Source organism: Talpa europaea (assembly GCF_964194135.1).
Source record: "Talpa europaea genome assembly, chromosome: 2".
In the NCBI taxonomy this organism is placed as follows: domain Eukaryota; kingdom Metazoa; phylum Chordata; class Mammalia; order Eulipotyphla; family Talpidae; genus Talpa; species Talpa europaea.
In genome coordinates this window covers 126,886,500-126,912,487 of record NC_140068.1, presented here as the reverse complement: position 1 = coordinate 126,912,487, position 25,988 = coordinate 126,886,500, and the positions used below count along the sequence as shown (strand labels likewise).

The window sequence follows — 25,988 nt, the reverse complement described above, 5'->3', positions numbered from 1 at the left end:
ACACTATCCCCGAGCAGTGTCTGCAGAGTCATGGCACAGAGGGGCTCTCTGGCTTCCTGCAGATGTGAGCGGGGCTGACTCTGACCCACCTGCAGGGAGTGGAGCCCTGGAGCCCCAGAATCAGCCTCCAGGGTTGGTCTTCCAGGGTGGCCCAGGCCTTGCTCTGCTCTCCTCTTGGAACCCTGAATCTCCCTGGCACCCCAGCATTCATGCACTGAGGGGGGATATTCTGCATTGGGGGCTTCCCTTATACATCTATATCCCCCATCTCTCTGCCATCTGCAGCATTAAAACAAAACATCTAAGTTCCTTTAATGGAAAGGAACTTCACTACAATTAGTGTGCAACAAAGAGAAAGGAAAGAATAAAGTTTCCAAATCAAGCACCAAAGTCACCACCCCCTCGTGGGTAAATGTTCGGCCAAACGGGGTTGGCCCAAAGCAGGGCCTGAAAGCCTGTCACAGTCTAAAGCACCTCCTGGTGTGGATCATAGAAAAGGGTGGACGGGGCTGACAAGTCTGAAAGGAAAAACCAAAATCAAGATAGAAGCTGCCATTGTCACCTCCACATGGATTTCTCACCCACATCTGTGTCACCCAGTCCAAGGCCAAGAAGCAAGTGCAGCTTCTCTGCCCCATGTGCCTCCCCCAGGTCTCCTTCTGCCTCCATCCTGCTTCCTTCCTCCTCAGCCTCCTCTCCAGCTGCTTCTCCCTGCTCAGCTCCACCCTCCTTGGGTGGGGCAGGAGCCTGGATCCTCCCCTGGGGAACCCCCTGTTACAGTCCTCTCCATCACCAGAATGTGCCTGTGTGTGGGTGACACCAGCCCTGCAAGGATGGGCAAGGCCCCAGATGTGCGCAGTCCTCTGGGCAGTTACAGGCCAGCACTGCTGCATCCCCCCAGGTGAGACAGACGCTCCAGCCCCCCAGTGAGAGCCCATGTCACCCACACCGACCTTCCCCCTCAGTGGCCCCTGTGCTGCCCCTTCCCTGCCCGGTCCTCTCTGGCTCCCCCTGCACCCCTTTCCACCTGTGTCCCCTAAAGTCCCCATTTCCATCCTCTGCTCTCTTTTCCAGGAGCCTCCCCATCCTCCTAGCCAGTGCCCTGGGGGCTCTCCTAGGCCCTCCCCTGATCCAAAGGATAGGAAATATCAGGCAATTCCCAGGAGGAGGGGCTTTCGTCCTTGGAAGCGAAGCAGAAACAAATTACAGGGACACTGGAATCTAAGTTTTCATCCCAACAGACTGAGGCAATCTTTATATTTGGGGATTTGCCCAGAACCTAGGAACCAGTTATATCCTGGAGACCACTGGAAACTAAAAATAAGGACACTGATCTTTGCCTTCACTATCACTGCTTTGGGTGATGTGCTTGTAAAGATGTCTTTGATGTGCATATCACGTAGTGTTTCGCCTATATTTCCTTCTATGTATTTTATGGTTTCAGATCTTATGTCTAGTTCTTTAATCCATTTTGAGTTGATTTTTGTGTATGGTGTGAGGTAGTGGTCAAGCTTCATTCTTTTACATGTAGTGACCCAGTTTTCCCAGCACCATTTATTGAACAAAATTTCTTTGCTCCAATGCATATTCTTTGCTCCTTTGTCAAAGATTAGTTGACCATAAATCTGTGGGTTTATTTCTGGATTTTCTATTTGATTCCATTGGTCTGTGTGTCTGTTCTTGTTCCAATACCATGCAGTTTTGATGATTATGGCTTTGCAGTATAGTTTGAAATCTGGGAGTGTGATGCCTCCATTCCCTTCTTCTTTTTTTTTTTTTTTTTCAGAAGAGCTTTGGCTATTCGGGGTTTTTGGTGATTCCATATAAGTCTCATCAATAATTGTTCGATTTCTTTGAAGAATGACATTGAAAATTTTATTGGAATAGCATTGAATCTGTATATTGCTTTTGGTGGGATGGCCATTTTAATAATGTTTATTCTTCCAATCCATGAGTAAGGGACTACATCAAATTAAAGAGCTTCAGCACAGCAAAAGAGACAATAACAAAAACAAAGAGAAATCCCACCGAATGGAGAATATTTTTGCACACAACACTAATGATAAAGGACTGATCACAAAAATCTGCAAAGAGCTAATGATACTCAACAACAACAAAGAAAATAATCCAGTCAAAAAATGGGCAGAAGAGGTAAAAAGAAACTTCTCTGAAGAGGAAATGCAAATGGCCAACAGGCACATGAAAAAATGTTCAACATCACTTGTAATGAGGGAAATGCAAATCAAAACTACCATGAGATACCATCTTACACCAGTGAGAATGGTACATATTAAAAAAACTAGCAACAACAAATGTTGGGGGAGGTTGTGGAGAAAAAGGAACTCTCCTGCACTGCTGGTGGGAGAGCAAACTGGTCCAACCACTATGGAGCTGTGTGGAGATTTCTTGACCTACTAAACATAGAGCTCCCATGTGATCCAGCAATTCCACTCCTAGGTATTTACCCAAAGGATACAGAAACATCAATTCCAAATGGCACCTGCACCCCTAAGTTTATAGCAGCACTGTTTACAATAGCTAAGCTTTGGAAACAACCCAAATGCCCAAAAATAGATGACTGGATCAAGAAGATGTGGTACATATACACCATGGAATATTACTCAGCATTCAAAAAAGATAAACACATGCAATTTGCAGCAACATGGATGGCGCTGGAAGGGATCATGCTCAGCGAAATAAGCCAGAAAGAAAAAGAAAAATACCGCATGGCCTCACTCATAGCAGGAATCTAGAAAACTTAAATAAGGGACCAGGAAAATGAATAACTCTAAGAAAGTGAAAATCAAAATCAACAAACAAGTATGAACCAGAGACACTCTGTGAGGAGTGGGGTGAGGGGAGGGGAGGGATTGGGGTCAAAATAAGGGGGTGGCAATTGTATGGGGAATATAAAAATAAAATTTATAAAAAAAAAAAAAAAAAAGGACTTCTGACCTGACACTGGACTTGGGCGCCCCCTTGTGTGCAGATCCCTGTCCTGCCGCCGGGAGCCCAGGGAGCCTGGGGAGGGCCTGGCTGAGCAGGAGAAAGGGCGGCTCTGGGCTCCTGTGCTCAGCCCTGTGGCCACACGGGGGCGCTGCCGCGCTGCTCCGGATTCTGGTGGAGCCGCCAGGACGGGACGGGGGCTGAGGTGGGCAGAGTTGGGGGTCCTGGGGGGCGGCGTCCTGGGGAGAGATGCTCTGTGAGGAGTCAGAGAAGCAGAGCTCAGAGGAGAGGAGACACCGGAGCCTGCCCTTGTGTGAAGTTTCCGTCTTTTCTCCCAGAACCCCTCTCTCCAGTCCCTGGATGGTGATACCTGGGAGAACTGGAAAAGAAAATTTTTTTCTTCCACAACCTATTCAATATTGAGGGCATTTAAAAAATATATTTAGGGCCTCCCTGGCAGAGCAAGGAGCTAAGACACAGCAGTTTGAAGCTCTCCGCAGCCACTAAGGCATGAATTTGATCCCCAGCCAGGGAGCTGCCCATATGGCACGTCAGACCTCCCCTGTTTTGACCGCTCCTCCCCTCAGCAGTGCATTTCAGTACATCTGCCTGTTCTGCTCCCCACCCTATCTGTGGTGAGTCCTCTCACCTCCACATTTCTGGCCTGCACCCCAGTTCTTGTATGCATAAATAAATCGTTATAAAAAAATAAATTGATCTTAAAAAATAACATTTAAAGAATACTGCTAGATTTATAGAAAAGTTGCAAAGGCAGTACAGGTCTTGTTTATCCCACACCATTTCCATTTTGTTAACATCCTACATGAATACTTTTATTTTTTTACAACTAATGCAGCAATGTTGACATAATTACTAAACGTCATACTTTCATTAATTTTTGCTACTGTCCTTTTGATGCTCCATAATCCCATCCAGTTTGCCTGGATGACAGTTTCTCAGACTTTCCTTGTTTTTATAACATTGACACTGGTGAGTGATGTTTGGGAGAGGTGTTGGGGTCACAGATGGGGGTTCTTGGGTCACCTCTAAGAAAAGCGTCACCAGAGGCCTCCTTTCAGTGGCGTGTGGGCACACACACACACACACAAACACGGAAAAAAGAAGACGATGCTTGTGCAGACACCAGCAGGCAGGAGGAGCTGCCCCTGGAGTGAGCGGGTGTGTGAGGAGAAGCCTGCAGGCCCCAGGCAGAGCCTTGGGAGCAGAGCTGCGTCTTCCTGGGGCAGAAAGCGCACTGAGGTAGTGTTCTAGTTGGGAGGGCTCATTCCTTTGTGGGATTGTCATCTGTTGTTAAATTAATTACTTCTATGGTGTGACTAGGCTGATTTGTCAGGAGCAGCGAGTCTCTGCAATGGCTCCATCCCCACATCCCAGCTCTGGTCTGCGCCTCCTTATACTTCCTGTAGCATCTGATACTTGCTATGGCAGTTGGCCCGAAGCGATTTTCATTTCTATAGTTTGTTTAATAACTGTGCAAATAATCACTTCTACCCCCACCTCTAGTTTCTGGTCATGTGACCCCTCCACCCTAAATTTTCTACTCTTAGCCTCCATCAAGGAAAACTACTCAGGACTATTGTCCCTCAACTTAGGTTTTTTTTTTTTTTTTCATTGGGACACTGGGTTTATGGAAGCAGACCCCAGGGGTGCAGGGCCATTGTCCACTCAACACGTGAGTGCTCATCATGTCCACCTGACTCATCACTGATGGTGTTAACCTTCAATGCCAGCCTAAGGCAGTGTTACCCAGATACCACCTTACACTTGTGAGAATGACCCACTGAAGAGTGTGGAGAAAAAGGAACTCTGGTACATGGTGGGTCAGAATGGAGACTGGTCCTGTTAGCCAGCAGAATGAGGGGTTCCCTGGCCCCTCAAACCTGCGCACTTGACATGAGTTGTGTCATCAGCTGCATAAAGAAAAAACATACTCTAATGCATAACACCTTCATTAGAAAAGAAAATTAATACAAATTAGTGTTCAATGGAGAATGAGTGTGCAATAGCAAAAGAGAAGAGAAAGAATATAGTTAGAATAGTTCCCAAGTGAAGCACCCAAAGTTACCCGTCCCCTCATGGGTGAGGCCCAGCCAAACAGGCTTGCCCAAAGCAGGCCCGCTGAGGCCCGGAGGCCTGCCACAAGGCTAAGGCACCTACTGTAGAGACCCATGGGAAAGGCGCAGGAGGGGCCAGGCAAGTCTGGAAGGAAAAGAGCAAAGTCAAAATCCACAACAAGATAACAGCGGCCATTGTCAGCCTCCCCTTGAGTCTCTCATGCACGTCTTTGTCTCTTTCACGTGTCTCTTTCCATGTCCCCAACTCCCTGGCACAAGTCCAAGCCTGAGCAGCGAGAGTGGCTTCTTCTTTGAATGTCTCTCTGCTCCATGCGCCTCCTCCAGTCTCCTCTCCCCATCTTGCTCCACGTCTTCCTCCTCTTCCTTAGCTTCTCCTCCCTGCTCAGCCCCACCTTTCCTCGGGCAGGGCAGGACACCTGGAACCTCCCTTTTCTATGGAGAGCACATGGTACAGTCCTGCCCCTGTGGAGAACAAACGAAGGTTCCTCAAAATATTCAAAATAGACCTGTCCCCTGGTCAGGGATCCATTCCTTGGTATTTATCCAAAGAAGGTAAAACACTAATTCCGAGGAATATGCACCTCCTATGGTCACTGCAGCGCTGTCCACCATAACCAAGCTATGGACACAACCTAAGTGCCCAACGGCAGAGGAGGGGATAAAGAACACAAGCTTTATACCCCGTGGAATACTACCCAGCCGTGAAGAAGATGAAATATTGAATTTGCAACAACATGGATAGAGGTGGATGGGATGACGCTAAGTGAAAAAATTTGAAAGAGAAAGTTAAATACTGGATGATTTCATTCATATGTGGAATATAAGGAGACAAAGCAGGCACAGATGAGACTAAACCAAAACAAACTCTAGAAATATGAGTGCAAAATTGAAGCTATGGGGTGGGGTGAGAGCAGGAAACAAGGTAGGAAGAGGGTCCAATGGACTGTGGTGGAGGACTATGGGGGCCCTTAGGTGGGTGGGAAGTGATAATGAACATCTGAAGAGGGTGACCCTGTGCCTCTGCACACATGCAGTTTGTAAATCAATGTTACCTCAACTCAGTAATACAACGAGGGGAAAAAGAAAAGTTCTTAAGCAAAAGAAAAAAAGTAACTTGTCCTCTCCATCAATCACCGGCCTCAGGACTTTGCCTTCGCCTCCTCACTGTCATGCAGGCTGAGGGGCTGGTTTCCCACAAGGTCAGAGGCAGGAGGTGCAGGGACTCCTGGGGCTGCTCAGACCCCGCTGAGTAGAGACACTGCAGAGAGGGCGGCTCTGAGGGGACCAGAGACAGAGGGTCAGAGTAACCCCAGTGCTGAGCGAGGATCTGGTTCCCAAGGAGAGGGGAGTGTGTGTGTGTGTGTGTGTGTGTGTGTGTGTGTGTAACAGCAGAGACAGGATACACAACATAAGTTGATGGGAAGTCAATTAACATCAAGCTCCAGAATAAATTAATTCAAATCACACACAGAGTAGAGAGTGTCAGAACAACACCTCAGTAAATATAGTTCCATGGAGGAGCAGTTTTTGAACAGGACTGAAGAAGCATTAGACCTGAAGAAGAGGAGGAGGTTTAGAAATATCTCATGGTTGGCTTGAGGTGTAAGGAGCTGGGCAGGACCCTCCTCCAGGCCCCGCCTGCAATATGGTGGCACCTTCACCCTGACAGCTCCCTCCCCCAAACCCCAATTTTTTTCTCCTTTGGAGTCACCATAGAAAACCCACTGGCCTCAGAGTCAGGGAGCACCATGGGCTGCAGCTACTTTCTCTCTAGACCAGAGCTGGAGGGAGCCACACAGGGGGAGGGAGGAGTGTGTGCCCTGCTGGCCTGGCCCAGGGGCAGGATTAGCCCAGGTCACCCCAGTTCCTGAGCTGAGCCTTTGTACACAGTCCAGGAAGGGAGGGAGAGATGGAGCAGGGTCTCCCTCAGCTCCTGGAGGAAGGTGTAACGTTAGGTGGGTGAACTTAGGTTTCTTTCTCATTCTGGGCTCCCCCATCTCCCCAGATATACCCCTCCATGGGCAGCAGGGAGAGGATCTCAGAGAAACCCAGGCTGGATCCCGCACCTCCCTCCCCACTATAGTGTTCAGGATGAATCCCCTTGTATTCATGGCTACACTGGAGGAGAGCACAGAAAGGTAAGTATTATTATTGTATTTGCAAGTGATTAGAAGTAAGATTTTTTACTGTAAATGCTCTTTTATTTTTGTTGTTGCTGTAACAGTGCTGTGCAATCAGAAAAAAAACCTGGGAGAGGGAGAAAGTGTGGAATTGAGTTTTCATGATGCAAACAAAAAAAAAAAAAAAAAAAGGAAAAAAAGCCAAAAATGAAAATACGACAAACATGGATTATTCAGTTTAACCCATGACACCCTGGAAGTTGCCAGATATCATGATCCCAGAGCAATTAATGACTGTGGGGAGTGAGACTCAAAAGCCCAGCCCAGGAAACACAGCAGGGGATGCAGGGCTCTTACCAGCCCAGGGCCCCCCTGCTGTGGCAGCCGCAGTGGGGAAGGGTCTCTGAGCTGAGGAGTCTGGGAACTCAGTGTGGTCACATCCACTGGAAACATCCAGAGTGAGGTTGGGTCATCCTAGTGACAGCTGCCTCACTACCAGCCCAGGCCGTCCTACTATTGATAAGTCGAATTTAAAAAATTCCTCCCTGGAGGGAAAGTGTCAGGGAAAGGTGGTGGTGTCCATGCAGGCCCTTCCCTCACAGCCCGGCCCAAGGAGAGTCCCCGAGTGTCTCCTCAGGGGCCTCTGCTGCCTCCTCTAGTGAGCAGAGGACTCATGTCACGGGGGAGGGAGACCTGCTCTGTCATGTCTTCCCTCCTGGGGATCATGTGGGGAGTGAGCCCCCGAGCACGTGTGCAGACAGCTCGGGACCCAGCGCAGGGAGTGCTTGATCCTGAGGGCTCCTAGGGCCTTTGTGGGAAGGAACTTGAAACATAATTAGGTCTCCCCAGCTTCTCATGGAGCTCCCAGAGGGACAGGGCTATGCACACAAGGGGGAGCCGCATCCAGAGTGAGGTTCTGTGTCTTAATTGTCTCCCCAAGAGGACATTGCCTGCTCCCTAGAAGCTTCCTGGAGTGCTTGGATATCTAAATGACATTAAAATATTACGAAAATCGAAGCCTCCACCATCTGGGTGGCTAGCTCATCCCAAACCTGGCATTTATCCTAAAGACAGGCCTCCTAAGACATTCAGGCACCCGAGCTCAGAACGCCCCACCCACTGCCTTCTCAAAACAGCACCATGCCTTGAGAACATCTTACTGACAAGGTAAAGGAAGGCTAAGGCCTAGGGTAAGGCAAAACTTTATTCTTTGCTCCCTCTAAGGAGCCATGTGGAATGGGGGATGGTGAGAACCTGAGGTTTAAGGAAAACCCGGCGTTTGGGGATGACCTGACAGTTTGACTTATAAGTTATGGTTTCCAATAGAGAATAATTGAACTTAAAAGGGTGTTCATAAGTTTGTTTAATCGCCACTGGGTGGTAAAAACATCCATCGTGATGTTGGAAAACGACGCCTCTGGTGTGTTTCAGTCCCTAAACTGATGTTTGCAGGAAGTTTGCCTTTTCTTTCTTCTGGATTGTAGAATCAAGTGCCAGGTATCAACTTTCATTCCATTTTTTTCCCAGTGGGAAATTTTCTTCAATTCTCAAGTCAGAATTTACTGATATTTGAAGCTGCTGTCACCTGATGATTTTGGAACTGATTTTCCCAACCTTCTTCATTCCAGTACACATTTCAAAATCCTTCATACTTAGAATCTTCACCCTGAAGATTTCCTCTGTGAGGGCTGTGATAACTGACTCTTTGAAATAGAAAGTTGCGGGCCTCCCTGGTGGTGCAGCGGGCGGAGCACTGCGCTGTGAAGCTGTCCGCAGCCTCTGCAGTGTGGGTTCGATTCCCGGCCGCCCAGGGAGAAACCCACGTGGCATGGCACACCTCTCCTGCCTCTCCCGCTGCTCCCCTCAGCAGTGTCTTCTGTCTGTCTGCCTGTTCTGCTCCCCACTCTGTCTCTGGTGATTTCTTTCACCCTCCCAAGCCTCTGACTATACTCCAGTTCTTATATAAATAAATAAATCTTTAAAAAGAAATAGAAAGTTGCCTATATTTTCCAAAATTCAAATCCTAATTCATAAAAGGGCTTCAATCACTTCCCCCACCTCTCAAAAACACTGTCTCAATTCCTTCCCACTGCACGTTCTGGTTAGGAACTGAACCAAACTACATTAAGGACAATTATAAATGAAAGACTTGAAACAGTAGATCAGGGGGAGGGATAGTGACGGAAAGAAAATTCTGAATAAACGGCATCATTCCTCATAGGGCCCAAATCAGCCTTTGGAACACATAAGCCAATTTAATTCCTCTTGTTATCTCTCATAAGTAAGAATTTTGAGGAAATACCAAATGCCTAAGAGTTTAGGACATTTTTTTTTCTTTTTCTCCAAGTGGGAGTTGGAGTTATGTGATTTCAGCAAGGTTGGAGGATGGTGTGTGAAGATAGCAAGAGGTTCCAGTGGAGCTCAGATTGAAGTCCAGCCCTTGCTATGCAACTAGTGGGCTCTGCTCATGCCTTGACACTTGTTTTGACAAGGTAAAACTTCCATTTACTTCTATAGGGAAGGGTTTGCTTTCTGGCTTCAGGAAAAAAAGACTTTTATGTGTAGATGTCTAAAGTGAGAAATACCACCTTGTCTCATTATTTGTGCTCCCATTTTTACTGTGTTTCTCTAATTATATTATGTAAATATCACACATTCATTGTGAACAACTCAAACCATTTATAAAATATGAAACTTCTGAAATATAAAAATGTAATAAAAAATATCTTGTCATCTTACCATAATAATAAACATTAGTATTTTGGTGACATTTTTGCATGCATCTCTTTACATATCTATGTGTTTTTAATGAACAGCATTTAGCATAAATGATAATTTTCCTGTGGATACCTTTCCACACCCATCTCAGCAGCTTTATCTCCATCTCCATTTTCCCCAAGTAACACACATATCTTAGCCAGAAAAAAAACTTGAGATTTTGCATGCAAATAGTTTATTTGGGTTCATTACTGTGGGAACAGGAAGCATAAAGCAGGGAGTGGAAGAAAAGTTGATACCAGGGAGCTTTACTGACCTGGGTACTGCCATGGGCAACTGGGGTTCAATCTCCCTGACAAATAAGGTGCAACTGGACTAAGGTGGTGGAAGTTGATACCTGCATGAAACTGCTTACTATGAAACAATAAACTATAGCAGTAAAAAGGTGAACTGAAGGGATAGAAGACATGAGGACTGAGAAATGTCCAATACAGTCTACTCCTTACACCACTGAGATCTTTTCATGGGCTCTGTGGAGTCCAGTCAGTCACAGGGTCTTTGATGTGGTGGCCAGTGACAAGCTCTACAAAAGACTCAGTTAATGGGCCAAGCCTCCACAGATGCATTTGGTCACAACACCATTATTAATGTGCTTTGTCTCCTTCCCACACAGCCATTCCAGATTCCCCTCCCCCTGGAGCAAACCTACATTCTTCATCCCTGCAGAGTGGGAGGCTGAGTCCCTCACCCCCATCAGGACATGGTTGCTGCATGGCCTCTTTGTATTTCTACTTGCCCAGAAGCCCCAGTTCTCCAGAGTTTCTACACGTGCTCCTTTCTTACTCCATTGTGCAGCAGCAACCCTAGCTCCTCATAGTAATCAGGGTCAATTATTCTGGAAACAATAACAATAGAGTTCATTATGGCTCACTGGCTCAAGGAATATAAATGCTTAGGCAGTAGATATAACATCAAATCCAGCAGAACCTTGCTGGTACAAATATGCCTCCCAACCTCCCACCTCATGTCCCTGGAGAGCCTCTAAACTAATAGGGTGAAGGTGTGGGGTGAGAAGTATAAATTCCTCCAGTGCATCATTAGGAGTAATGGTGAGAGTGGCTGATCCTTCTTCACCTCTTAGTTGCAGGATCCATGCTTTCTCAATATTGGAATACAGATTATATATTGGCCATTACTTCAATGTGTATAACATGTTGAAAGCTGCCTTCCACCATCTCAGAGTGTTTTGCCCAAGATAAAATGTTAAAAGTTTTTAATGTCTCTCATCCTTCAATTATGCTGTCAACTTCCAAGTGACATGCTGTGTGGTAGAATCAGTGATTCCTGCAGACACGCTGCCAATATCATACTTATTTCACCATAAAATGTGCCCCTATTCAGAGGCAATGTTATATAGGCTCTATGCTGTTGAATCAGGCAATCTGTTGGCTCTTGAATGGAGATGCTGGCAGTCAGGGAAGGGAATCTTACATCCGAATGGATGTCAATTCTTGAGAACAAATCACTCTCCATAACAGGGTAAACTGGGTGAAGAAATCCATCTGTTACCATGTAGCTGTCTGGTCTACTTAAGTGATGTTATCACAGCAAGAGCTTGGCTGTGATTTCTTTGACTGAAAATCTGAGCATTCGTGAGTGACAGTGACTGATGAATCACCCATGATGAGAAAGAAACTCATGCTACTGGACTCAGGTATGATCAAATCAGCTTTGATCTCTATTTCTATGACTTTCAGGGACAGTTGAATCAGCCCTGGGGTGACCAAGGAGACAGGCTGACTGTTATCCACACAAAGGGGACATTATCTGTGGTAGGTGCTCTCTGAGGTGAGAACTCACATGAGACACAACGATCTTACACCCTGTGTCCACTCCCATGGACAAAAATGCCTCATTTCCTAACTTCCTTTGATGTTCACCTTCTCATCTTGCTCCTTCTCAGCACTGAATCATTCAGAAAGTCACAAACCACTGCCAGGAGTCTATTTCACAGCCATAATGGAGGGAGGTCAACATTGCCACCATTCAAATTAAGTCATCAGTGCACTGCCTGCAACTCTTACCACTCCTCGCTGTCTCATTGGGCGCTCCTGGGTGAGGCTATTTAATGAATTGTAGCCCTGGATATCCCATTACATCTCTAATCTTAATATCTTCCTCCTAAAACTTATGTTCTTATAAATGGATGTCCTAGCATGGACTGATATAGACATTAATAATGATTTCTTGATTATACTTATGTAATGACATATGGATGATTTGATAAATATTGCTCATTTACAAAACCCTATTGATTAACTTCAATTCAATATCCCCAATTTTTTTATTCTTTCTGCATAGAAGAACTAGAGTATAGGCTTGAAGCATGGGGATAAGAGGATTCACCAGAGACTTATGGGAAAACAGCTGTAGACCACGAGGAGCTGAGCACAGACAATTTCACTGCACAAATGCTCTCAAGGCGACTCATCTGCGTGGTTCTGAGTCACACGATGAGATGCTGACGTCACGCTGCTTCTGTGATGGGAGAGACTTTTAGGGGCTTTGGGTGGGAGGCAGCTTATTTTTCATGTGGGCAGAATGGAAATATTGAGTGTCCAGAAGGTCTACTGTGTTGGTTTTCAATTTTCCTCCAATTCTGGGATACACAGGAGGGGAGACAGTGCCCCCCGTGAGTGTGTCTGACTCCCTGGCTCTTCCTCCTGAGGAGAATGAAGCAGAAGGGACGTGCCACTTCACAGAGTCAGGCTCACAGGGGCTGAGAATTCCCGCCCGGGCTCCCCTCCTGGTCCCTCTCTGGGGTGACTCCCTGCACATGGTGGACGCTCAGCTAAGGGGACGCCCACAGGACAAGGACCTGAGGGTTTTCTCCAGGAGCCACATGCAGGAGCTCTGAGGCAGGTCCTTCCACGCTGATCACGGCCGTTCAGATCCGCCAACATCTTGTCCCCATCGCAGCCTCATGGGACCCAGAGCTGGAGCTTCTGAGTGAGGCCCCTCCTGCCGCCTCCCCCTCAGAGACTGTGGAGACGCCAGATCTTTGTTTTAGGTGCAAAGTAGGAAGTGATTTGGTACAAACCAGTAAAATACTCAGGTGATAAAGTGATCATGGCTGTTTTCTCACAAGAAACAGTGGAGGCCAGAGTAGCTCACGTGACGGTCAAGGTCCTGATTGCAATGAGCTGTCAGACAAGGAATCCATGTCCTCTGAAGTGTCCTTCAAAATATGTGATTTTAAAAAATCATTTCTACCGTTTTTAGATTCCCAATTAATTTTGCTCTTTTGTTTCTTTATACTATCCCCAGAGCGGTGTCTGCAGGGTCACGGCACAGAGGGGCTGTCAGCAGCCTGGAGCTGTGAGCAGGGCTGACTCTGACCCGCCTGCAGGGAGTGGGGCCCTGGAGCCCCAGAATCAGCCCCCAGGGCTGGCCCTCCAGAGCAGCACAGGCCTTTCTCCTCTTGATTCCCTGAATCACCTCCTCTTGATTCCAGGAATCTCCCTGCCACCCCAGCATTGGGGAGTTGGGGAGGATGTTGTGGCTCAGGAAATGGGGGCCTCCTCCTAACCATCTGTCCTCTCCTCCTCTCTCTCCTTCATCAGCCTGAGTGTGCGTGTGTGAGTCACACCAGCCCTGCACGGACAGGAAAGGCCCAGAACCTAAGTGCATCCCTAATCAGTTACAGCTCCAGCCCCTCTGCAGTCCCACCAGGGGAGACAGAGACTCTCCCAGCCCCAGCCAGAGCCGCGTCACCCACACAGACCTTCCCCTCACAGTGTCCCCGATGCTGCCCCTTCCTGGCCCCACCCTTCCTGGTGCCCCCACCACTCCTTTTGGGCCCCATCCCCTAGTCCCCATGTTCATCCTCTGCTCCATTTCCAGGAGCCTCCCCATCTTCCTAGTCATGCCCTGGGGGCTCTCCTCAACCTCCCCTCATTCAGGGATGGAAAATTTTTAAAAGATGTATATTTGTTTATTTATTTCCTTACAGCGTGGGTCATCTTTCTATAGTTATTGTTCCTCTTAGGTGTGGCCCTTCCACCAATGATCCACCACACACCACCACCAGCTCCCCGGGTCTCTCCCGGCTCTGATCACTCCTGCTCCCCCCTGCTGCAAGGCGTGGATGGTGGATGGCCCCGGGTCTTGGCGTTATCCTGGAACCTTGTCCTTTTCCTGGGTGAGGACCTGGGCTCCTGGGTAGAATTGAATGTTAATTCCCAGGAGGAGGCGCTTTCACCCCTGGAAGCAGAAGCAGAAACAAAGTACAGAGACTCTGGAGTCCACGGATCCATCCAAGACTGAAGGAACCTCTATATTTGGGGATCAGCCCATAATCTGGGAATCAGCTATTATGACCTGGAAACCTGCTTTTGTCCTTTGTCCACAGGACTAAGAAAATTTGGGGACTTCTGACATGACACAGCACTTGGGCGCCCCCTTGTGTGCAGATGCCTGTCCTGCCGCTGGGGGCCCAGGGAGCCTGGGGAGGGCCAGGCTGAGCAGGAGAAAGGGCAGCTCTGGGCTCCTGTGCTCAGCCCTGTGGCCACACGGGGGCGCTGCCGCGCTGCTCCGGATTCTGGTGAAGCTGCCAGGTCGGGGTGGGATCTGAGGTGGGCAGAGTTGGGGGTCCTGGAGGGCGGCGTCCAGGGGTGAGATGCTCTGTGAGGAGTCAGAGCAGCAGGGCTATGAGGAGAGGAGACTCTGGAGCCTGCCGTGTGTGTGAGGTTTCCAGCTTTTCTCCCAGAACCCCTCTCTCCAGTCCCTGGATGGTGATACCTGGGAAAACTGGAAAAGAAAAAAATTTTCCTTCTATAACCTATGAAATATTGAGATTATTTTTAAAAATAACATTTTATACTTACCTGGCAGGGGAGATACCATGATCACGAAGGTGGTTTTCCCAGGGCGAGGCTTATCCATTGCACTCCGGATGTGCTGACCCCTGCGATTTCCCCAAATGTGGGAAACTCGACTGCATAATTTGTGGTAGTGGGGGACTGCGTTCGCGCTCTCCCCTGGCTTTATGTTCTCAAAAAAAGGCAGTTGTTATTTTCGGCTTGTTTCACATTGGCGCTTGCTTGTCGTTCCCCGTATAGCCTTTGGAGTCTTATTCTATGTGCTTTTTATTACTAACGTGCAGTTTTCGTTTTGTGGGCTAGCTTACCTTCTTTCACTTTTTGCTTTCTGGCTTTATTCTGGTTTATGACACTCTCTCTAATGAATCTGTGCTAGAGACAAGCACTGTCCACTGTGTGAGGTGTGGGGACTGAGGAATCCACCAGAGTGTGCAGAGCGGACTGACAAAAAAAAAAAAAAAAAAACTAATTTCTAAACAAACAATTTTTCGTGCTATTTACTTACAGTATGCTGATACATATAATTTATTGCCTAATATACTTTCTGATAAATTTTTCTCTCTCTATGACCAAGAACAAAAAGCAAAGGGATGCCAGATCTTCAGCCCCACAGTGTGAGGCCTTTTCTCTTAGCTGCTTGTCAGTATCCTATCTGGCTGGAGCAACAAGGCCTCCTGCAGCAAACTCCTTTTTGGATTGATGATGTGCAAATATTTTCTGCAACTTGATATTGTCTTTTCATTTTAATGAGTTTCCCCCACTATATAGAAGCTTTTTAATCTCATGTGATTCCATTGGTTTCTTTTTTGCTTTTGCTTCCTTGGAGCACAGAAGACATTAGGGACAGTGAAAATACTCTGCATGATATTCTCATGATGGACACAGGTCCAACACCCACAGAACGAACAACACCAGGGTGACCCCTGAGAGAAACCATGACTGTGCAACTATGATGTGCGGGTCCCTCACTTGTAGCCCACATGCCAGTCTGATCTTAATACGTGATTTGGACATGATGTGTGAAGAGTTTTATAAATTGAGGAATGAAGTGTAATTTAGTTTTGAAAGCATATTTCACGCTCATGCAAGAACATTTAAATAACACTCAAGGATACGCATAAGTCAGTCATTCCCTTCCATCCCCCAACATCCCAGTCAGCCAGTATCTGCTCAAAACCAATTAGAAATTTATCTTTTCTTTTCTAAAAAAATATATCCATGCTTCTGTCTGGACAATAATGCTTGCTTTCCCGTCAGTAAAGGAGTTCAGTCACAGAGTGGGGGGAAACATTTGCATATTACAAAACTGATAAAGCACTGTATCAAGAATTTACAAATAATGCTTAAAACTCAATGATCAGCAAGATATAACCCAATTTTAATAAGGACAAAAAAACAGTGTTATAAATATAGCAAAAAAAAAAATTGACTTCCAGGCCTCCCTTGGTGGCGCTGGTGGTTGAGGGCAGCACTGTGAGGCTGTCCGCAGCCTCTGCAGTGTAGGTTAGATCCTGGCCAGCAGGCAAGAATCCCACATGGCGCGGCAGACCTCTCCTGTCTCACCCGCTGCTCCCCTCAGCAGTGTATTTCATCAGTCTGCTTGTTCTGTTCCCCACTCTGTCTCTGGTGAATATTATCACCTCCCGTGCATCTGGCCTGTACCCCATTTCTTGTATGCATGAATAAATAAATTTTTTTATTTATTATATTTTATTTATTATTATTTATAGACATAGCAACTTATGTAGACATAGAAAAATAAATATATGAACAAATGCTCAATATCACAGTTAAGAACAACAGTGACACCATCACCCTGCTGCCCAGGGTGCGCACAACAGGAGCCTCATCAGGTTCATTGTAAAAGATCCTTAGGGGCTGAGAGACACATCAGAGCCATAGGCACTGTCGCTGCCTGGTTGAGAACAAAACAGAACCTGGTCAGAGATGAGACCACAGGAAGGACTGATGAGGGTAACTCCCCCATGGAGTCCATCTACACTGTCCCCAGGGGCTCAGGGATCAAACCCCAGATCCACACTTACCTGCGGCCTCAGTGTAGCGTCCTCCTTGTCCTACTGTGGGAAGAAGCATCATGGGAGACCAGGGAGCAGTCAGGTCAGAAGACCTAAAGGAATCTTTTAATCCTGCACAACAGGAAGTTTTCAGAACTGGGACTAAAGACCCAGGTCAGGACTGAGAAAAATGAAGAAAGGAGGTAGGGGGGACTGGACCAAATGCCCTCTGGGCAACACACATGTGTGTGGATGGTACTTCCCATTAACCAGGCAGGGCAAGTTCTCCCTGGGATATGAAAGCCCCCAGTGGACAAGATCCTCCACTCCCTTCCCTACCTGAGTGCTTCTTCCTCCACATCACAGCTGCAGCCACTGCAGCTCCAGTGAGCACAGCAACAAGGAGAACCAGGCCAGCAATGATGCTCACGGTGAGGATGGAGGACTGAGGAGGGGGCACTGGTAGGGAAGGGAAGATCATACCCTGAGCTCCAGACCTTATCCTGACCCTCTGAAGGGCTCCAGAAGGGCTCCAGAAGGGCTCCAGAAGGGCTCCTGATGGCCCTGAGAACAACATCACTGCCCACATCCTCCTCCTTACCCCATCTCAGGACTTGGGGCTCCAGCAGGCCTTCATGCTGCACGTGGCACGTGTATCTCTGCTCCTCTCCAGAAGGCACCACCACAGCTGCCCACTTCTGGAAGGTTCCATCTCCTCCAGGCCTGGTCTCCACCAGCTCCATCTCCTGGGTGAGGTCCTCCCCATCTCGCTGCCAGGTCAGGGTGATGTCCGCAGGGTAGAAGCCCAGGGCCCAGCACCTCAGGGTGACCGCATACTCAGAGGTGGGGTGGTGGGTCACACGTGTCCTTGGGGGTTCTGAGGTGGTAAATCAGAAAACTCACTTTGTGTTTCCTCCATGGACACTGAAGACTCCTCATGAGACCATCCTCACAATGGACAAGACAACTGGCGTGGCAGGAATGACAGGGGTGAAGGATGTCCTGAGCAAACTCCATACAGGGTTTGTGGACTCCACCCCCACAACACTGGGAACTACAAATCCCATATCACCAAAGGGAAGGTTGGGAGGACCCGAGGGTGGAGTTAAGCAACTGGGCTCTCCATTTGGGTATTTAACTGGTCATGTGGCCAGGAGTCTCTGGCTTGGCCACGAGGCGTGCTAGGTTTTCGCCACCTCTGTGGGTCACTGGGATTCCAGGTCAGCGGAACGGGTAGGACGTATTTACAAACTTATCTCCCTCTTTTTCTCCCTGAGTTATTCATTTCCCATTTCCTCTTACCGTGTAAATAAACCTTTTATCAACCTTTTATGTGTGTCTGCAGTTTAGCATTCATACGTCACCTTTAAGCACACAGGTGAGGACCCACAGTCAGGAAACCCCATTTTTTATCAGGGTTTGCCCTGTAACAGCTAGAAGCATAAAAATGTAAAAAACAGGCTAATCTGGGGAATCTGTGAGAGTCTCCTATTTCTTAGATAGTACTAGAATGAGGAAGGAAACCCAGGGTAGGATGAAGCAGAGGGAGTAGAACACAGACTTTTTATTCCTGACCTGGGTGGAAGGTGAATGACACAGAAAAGCAGGAATCACATAACTGAAAATGTTCTCAGACCAGAAACAGACTGAGAGAGAAACTCGTGGTTCTCAAACAGGCCCCTGGTCAAAAGGACCCGGTGACGTGTGATGTCAGGGACTGTCTGTCTTTCTCAGGAGAGACGGGATCCCTTCACTGTCCTTCAGGAGAAGCCGGAGTCTCTGGGGGTCTCTCTCGTGCAGAACATGAAACCCAGGGGAGTCCCCCTCTCGGGACTAGAGAGAGGACTCATTTCCCGCAGTGACTCCAGGCAGGGGGGGACCGGGAGGCCTCCAGGCCCCTCTTACCCGTGCGCTGCAGAGTCTCCTTCCCGTACTCCAGGCATGTGCGCAGCCACCTCAAGTACCAGTACTCCAAATAGTTTCTGAATCTCTCTGCCTCACCCAGGGCCTCCCACTCTCGCCGGGAGATCTGAGCGGCCATGTCCGCTGCAGTCCAGGAGCGCAGGTCCGGGTTCAGGGCCAGGTAATCGGCGCCATCGTAGGCGAACTGACTGTACCCGCGGAGGACTCGCCAGTCGGGCCCCACGTCACAGCCAGACATCATCTGGAAGGTGTGAGACCCTGTCCCCGCCAGTGTCACCCCGTGGTCACCCCGCCCGCGCCCCCTCCCGCCCTGAATAAACTAAATGGAATGAAACGGGGTGAAAGTCCCGCGGGCTGTTCCCGGGCAATTGCAGAGAAGCGTGGAGGGGGAGATCCTGAGCGACACCCCCGCCCTGTCCGTGGGGATGGAGGTGCTGACCCGGCCCGGACCCGCGCCAGCTCACCGGTCTCGCTCCGGTTGTAGAGGCCGCGCAGGGCGTCCAGTCGCGCTCGGTACCACAGTGCGCGCTCCCTTAGGATCCGCGCGTCCTCGTCCCACTCCTCCTGCTTCTCCTGCTCCACCTGCTCTGCCCAGGGCGCCCGAGGCTCCAAGCTCCGGCCCGGAGAGTCGCTGTCGAACCGCCGGAACTGCGTGTCGTCCACGTAGACCACGGAGATGAAGCGGGGCTCCCCGGGGCCGGGTCGGGACATCGTGGTGTGGAAAATCCTTATGGAGTGGGGGCCTGGGGGCGGGAGGGGAGACCCAGGCTATTCTCCCCTTCGGGGGCTCGAGTCCCAGGGGGCGCCCACGAGACAGAAAGTGGGTGAAAGACGAGCGAGAGTGAAAAGCGGCTGCGGGATGAACATGGCCGGGACTCGGGGGGCCAGAGGAGGCTGGGGTCTCGGGGGGACGGAAAGGGGCCAGGACGGGGCGGGGCCGAGGTGGGGGGACAACTAGGGCGGCGGCGAGGTCGCGCCTTTCCCACCCCCGCCCGCGCTCTCGCTCCCGCCTCTGGGAGCGCCCTGTCCCCTCCCGACCCGCACTCACCCGCCCGGGTCTCCCTCCGGGCCGCGGCCACCGCGAGCAGCAGCAGGAGGGCTGCGCCCCCCATCCCCCAGGACGCGCCTCCACGGAGTCCCAGAGGGTGGGTGGGGGCTTTGGAACTGGAGCCTCGGGGCTGCTGATTGGCTGCTCTGGAGACCTCCAGGCAATGGGGAGTGAGCCCTGGGGTGACTCACCAGTATCCAGGAAGGAGGACCCGCCCAGGTTGTGAGAAGTGAAACTGGGGAGATGAGGAAACCCCAACAGTCAACTTCCAGTCCGGAACAGCGCTCTGGGGACTGAGACCTTGAGAGCCACACCCCGAGACCCTCCTCTCCTGCACCAAGACCTTTGTCACACTATTGCCTCCCTGAATCCAGGCCCAGGAATTGGGTCAGTGATTCTCAAACATTTTTCTTTCAGCATGTCTCTACAGTCTCATAAATCACTACGGATCCCATGTATAATTTTTTCATGTGGGTTATAGCTTAAATATTTACTTTACTAGAATAAAACCTTTCAAAAGATGTTATTATGCTGGGAGCCATGCTACTCCTGTCTTCTTGTTATAGGGCAGCCCGGATACAAAACAGGGTGCCTGACTGTGGGTCCTCACCCGAGCGCTTAAAAGGACTTATCAATACTCTACTGCAGGCACACACGAAAGGTTAATAAAAGGTTTATTTACAAGGGAAGGGTAGATGAGGAAATGTACAGCTCAGGGAGAAAAATGGGAGACAAAGTTTTAAATGCGCCCTACCAATGGCACTCTGAGAGCTGGCCGCGTGCCAGGAGCCCTGAAGCCAGGAGGCAAGTGATAGTGAGCACCCACAGGCCCATGTGTTTGGTTTTTTATACCAACCCTGGCTGATTAACTCCACCCTCAGGTCCCTGCCACCTTCCCTTTGGTGGTGACAGGATTTGTCTTTCCCAATGTCCTGATGCCTTTGGTCTGGAGTGGGGGTGGAGTCCACAAAGCCTGTATGGAATTAGCTCAGGACATCCTTTCCCCCTAACAGTCTGACAAAGGTCCAGGCATGAGGCAGATTCCTGAAAAGTCAGGAATCTCTTTAGCTGACTCCTGCTAGAGTCTCATTTGTTTATGGCTAGTTTCTACCATTGTTAAAATATACATTTAAAAGTAAAACTGCAAATGCTGTTTGATCAATTACTGAATAACCAATTTGACAGCAAATGGCACTGCATAATTCATTGATAACATTAGTTAGTTAGCATACAAATTCTTGACACAGGAAAAGGGGAAGGAGGCAGATCTTTGAGACTGGCCCAGGAGAACAACCAGCCTAGCAGGCTGCCAGTCCTTGTTTAGATATGCCTGTTAAGGAAGCAAGCTTGTCTTTTACTGACATTTCCATGTCTATGGCTCTTTAACAGGGAAAGATTCGCTTTTCCTTAACAGTTCCCTTTCAGTGACAATGGGTATGGTAGCTGTTGGAGTATACATTCACGAATAAGCCAACAACAATTTTGTGACTGGTTAAGCTAATAATCTTGACAGCACAAATAATGCACTTGGGAATAGTCAATGTTACCACTGCTGATGTCACGTATTAACCATTCTGAGAACCAAAAGCTATAACCATCTCCGGCCCTGCCTCTGATGAAATATTTGTAGTTCCTTAAAACAACAATCACCAATCTTACAGAAAAAGGAATTTTCCCTTGATCTTAAAGTTAGATATGAAAACTAGGCTGATTAAATAAGTAGAGGAGTAATAGGTTAGATTCTGTTAGATTAGGAGAATTCCCCCCTTAATTGAGAGCTTGGGGCTAGTGAAGAGTCAGTGCGGCTTGTCTGGCACTGATGCCCTCCATGCCCTTGGTGCCTTAATATTGAATCAGTATCTTATTAAAACAATATATATTAGATGATGATTTCTGTATAAAAGCCTTCTGTTTTTTGCTTTAATCATATTGTTACAAAGCAGCCCCGATATAAAACGGGTTGCCTAGCTGTGGGTCCTCATGTTAGGGGGAATGGATGTCCTGAGCTAATCCCATACAGGCTTTGTGGACTCCACCCCCACTCCAGACCAAAGCCATCAGGACATTGGGAAAGACAAATCCAGTCACCACCTAAGGGAAGGTTGCTGGAACCTGAGGGTGGGGTTAAGCAGCCAGGTTTGGTATAAAAACCTTGGGGCCTTGGGGGGCCTTGGGGTCTCTTGCTCTCTTGCTCCCTCCTGGCTTCACGGCTCCTGGCTCGCGCCAGCTCTCAGAGTGCCATTTGGAATTCCAGATCAGCGAATCGGGTAGGACACATTTAAAATTTTGTCTCCCACTTTTCTCCCTGAGTTGTATATTTCCTCATTTGCTCTTCCATTAAAAATAAACCTTTTATTAACCTTTCATGTGTGTGCCTGCAGTATTTTTTTTTTTTAGATTTTTTAAATTTTTTTATTTATTTATACAAGCACTGGGTACAGTCAGAAGCGTGGGAGGGTGAGAGAATTCACAGAGCCACAGCTGGGAGCAGAGCAGGCAGAAGGACCGAAGTACACTGCTGAGGGGAGCAGCGGGCGGCAGGAGAGGTCTGCGCACCACGTGGGACCCTCCTCAGGTGGCCAGGGAGCAGCCAGGGATTGAACTGGCGCTGCAGAGGCTGGGGGCAGCTTTGCAATCCAGCGCTCAACCGCTGCGCCACCGGGGAGGCCCGCCTGCAGTAGAGTATTGATAAGTCCTTTTAAGTGCGTGGGTGAGGACCCACAGTCAGGCAACCCATTTTGTATCCGGGCTGCCCTGTAACATTCACCTGCACGCTTCTAATGCTCCAGATTTTTTTTTCTTTTGGCTTGGATAATGGACTATTTTCCAGTAATGGAAAACTGTCATACTGGACATTCATGGACAATGCTGCTGACTAATTGTTGCTTCTCTTACACACATTGTAACCCTGAAAAAAGACTGTCTCCTAACACTACACCCTGAGATCTGTGCCACCATAGATATGGTGGAATAAAAATTAAAAGGGGTGATTGTAACAGGGTGGTCCCCAAGAAAGGGGGAGGTTCCAGGCTCCCTGCCCCACCCAAGTGGAGGGTGGAGCTGAGCAGAGAGAGAAGAAGCTGCAGAGGAGACTGAGGAAGGAAGGAAGCCGGATGGAGCCAGAGGAGGCACATGGAGCCGAGAGACACGTGAAGAAATTGCACTTGCCTTTTGGTCGTGGACTGGGTGACACAGATGTGGGTGAGAGACCCGTGGGGAGGTGGCAATGGCTGTTTTTATCTTGATTTTGATTTTGCTCTTTTCCCTCCAGACTTGTCTGGTTATTTCTGATCCTTTTCTGTGGCTCCCCACTGGAAGATGCTTAAGACTTGTGGCAGGCTTTGGGGCCTTGTTCTGGGCCAATCCTGCTTGGGTGGACTTTTACCCATGAGGCGACGGGTAACTTTGGGTGCTTGATTTAGAAACTATATTCTTTGCCTTTTCTGTATTTTTTCCTAATTGTATTAAAGTTCCTTCCCATTAAAGTCTCATATGATTTGTGTTGATGCAGTGGATGGCAGAACCCATTTAGAATAGGCAGGTTTGTGGTGTCTGGGCTGCCCCTTTCCCTGCCCTGTAACAATATGGTTATATGTTAGTCTCAACTTTATAGGTTAGTTAGAAAAAAATCCCTCTGTCTCCCTTCCCCCAGGTAACTTCCTGTCCTTTGTTTCCCCAGCCCTTAGTTAATCCTTCACTATAGTAAACATAGAAATGTTAGTCTCAGTCATGTAAGTTTTTGCTAGTAATAAAATGATTGTTTAAGATAAATGACTATTCTAAGAACACTTTTGTTTAGCAACTGTGCCTTCTTCAAAATAAAGAATGTTACAACCTCTGCTGAAGGGCAAATAAACCCCTGGCTGTTCTAGAGGAAGATGTGATGATTGTTATCTTCCTGCTCTAATACATATGCTTGTGTACTCTGGGTTTGCTTGTAAGGTATAAATAAAGGGCTGCTGAGACCCTCAGCAGGATGATGTCTGCACCTTGATCAAGTGTTTGCATCTCCTCACTCCCTCTCCCCCTAACCCCTCAGATTTGTCCATGCCCTCTCATCCTTACAGGAACCCCTCACAGGACAGTTTGCTGAGGGTGGTCCCTGGCATTATTACTTCTTTACTTTAGAATATTAATAACCATTATATGCTAACAAAGCATATTTAAGAAAATAACTTTCTGTAAATGTAAGGATAATCATACAATTGTATGATTGTTTTTTTTAAAGTTACCTATTGTTTCACTACTGAAAGGTCCATGCAGGAGGCCTGAATACAAAAACCCACCAGAAAGCCCACCTGGGAACAGGAATGCAGAAGCCTGCCTAGAGGATTCAGATAATGAATCTCCCCTGCCCTACAGGACCTACAAACCCAGTCTCACACCTGACCTCTCCTCACCCTATAAAACCCTGCTTCCCCCTGACAATGTGCGCGGCTTCACAGACCCCCACCTTGGGTCCCTGAGGCCATCAGGGGTGCAATAAATTTTCCCTTCCTTTGAGAAATTTAGCCTGGCTCTCCTTTTCTTTACCGCTCTGAACCTTTTATCTGGTGCACTGGCCGGGAACGGGGTTCGATCCCTGCCCTGTCCCAAACCCTCCACTCTCCCTCTCCTTCACTCTCTCTCTTTCTACCTCTCCCCGTGGAACTGGAAGTCTGCAACCCCTCCGAGCTCACTAAGGCTTAAGGGCCGCTGATACACGACCCGGGGCACCCTCCCTGCGGGAGAACGGCCCTCGCTGCCTCTCATGCCACGTGAGCGGAGCAGGGACTTGCTCTAGTCCCTTACTGGGCTTCCTGGTAACTCCAATCCATGTGGCCACTTCCGCTTCAACAACTTCTTCTTCCCATCTCCCTTGGAGGGGCCATCCTCCTCTTCCTCCTGTTGGCCCACCTTCTCTTCCTAGGGCACTTTGCCAAATAATCGCGAATAACGAAAAGACCTGGCCGGCCTGTGGACCACCAGCGCTTGGCTCGTGACTCTCCCCGGGTGAGCTGTTGCCTCTAAGGTCCCTTGGATTGTTAGGGGGAAAGGATGCCCTGAGCTAATTCCATGCAGGCTTTGTGGACTCCACCCCCACTCCAGACCAAAGCCATCAGGACACCAGGAAAGACAAATCCCGTCACCACCAAAGGGAAGGTGGCTGGGACCTGAGGGTGGAGTTAAGCAGCCAGGGTTGGTATAAAAACCAGACATGTGGGCCTTGGGGGGCTCGCTCTCTGGCTCACCTCCTGGCTTCACGGCTCCTGGCTCGCGGCCAGCTCTCAGAGTGCCATTTGGGATTCCAGATCAGCGGATCGGGTAGGACAGATTTAAAACTTTGTCTCCCACTTTTCTCCCTGAGTTGTACATTTCCTCATTTCCCCTTCCCTTGTAAATAAACCTTTTATTAACCTTTTGCGTGTGCCTGCAGTAGAGCACTGATAAGTCCTTTTAAGCGCGCGGGTGAGGACCCACAGTCAGGCACCCGTTTTGTATTGGTGTTATAGGTCCCAGCAACCTTCCCTTTGGTGGTGATGGGATTTGTCTTTCCCGGTGTCCTGATGGCTTTGGTCTGGAGTGCGGGTGGAGTCCACAAAGCCTGTATGGAATTAGCTCAGGACATCCTTTCCCCCTAACATCGGTGCTGCCCTATAACAGGATCACGGGGGTTTCTTCATTTTATTCAGCGATTGCTACCCCCTCCTGATCTGCGCTTTCCATTTGGGGTTCCCTCTGAGGTGAGTTGTCTCCTCAGGGGAACGACCTCTCCTATTTCTTGGAGGTAAAGATGACAGCGGGACGCCGCCTTCCCCTTTCACTCTCCCGCTCGATTCCCTGAGGATCGGGCCAGGGACGCTGGAACCCAGCCTCCCTCCCCGACCCTCCTTTTGAGATCCTAAGAGGGACACTCACTATGGAATCAACGGAATCCCACATTCTGGCAGACACCCCCTTGGGGTGCCTCCTAAAGGCCCTGGGCCCTCTACATTTAAAGCCGGATATGAGACCTAAGCACCTCATTTTTTATTGCACCACGGCCTGGCCCAAATATGAACTGGACAGTGGCTCTAGGTGGCCGGAAATGGGCTCTTTTGACCCCAAAATTCTAACCGACTTAGACAACCTTTGTCGTAGGCAGAAAAAGTGGCCCCAAACTGCCTTAAGCCCAGGCTGTCTTTCTCTTGCACTCCACCCCTTCCCTCCCTCCTGAAAACCTGCCATATTTTTAAAGTCTCGAGACTCCTCTCAGACTCTTT

The 25,988-nt window shown here is 48.7% G+C and overlaps 1 protein-coding gene across 1 annotated transcript in view; it reads right to left on the bottom strand.

The window, feature by feature from the left end:
• The window catches only part of LOC311188319 (patr class I histocompatibility antigen, A-126 alpha chain-like), a gene marked incomplete at its 5' end in the record, with an annotated part of 38,790 nt that extends 19,854 nt beyond the window's left edge, over window positions 1-18,936 (bottom strand). The window contains 3 exons of the mRNA XM_084259437.1: window positions 17,115-17,234; window positions 17,377-17,652; window positions 18,681-18,936. Of these exons, the coding sequence (XP_084115563.1) occupies window positions 17,115-17,234; window positions 17,377-17,652; window positions 18,681-18,936 (652 nt within the window). The remainder of the gene's footprint in view (window positions 1-17,114; window positions 17,235-17,376; window positions 17,653-18,680) is intronic.
• Window positions 18,937-25,988: the final 7,052 nt, after the last annotated feature.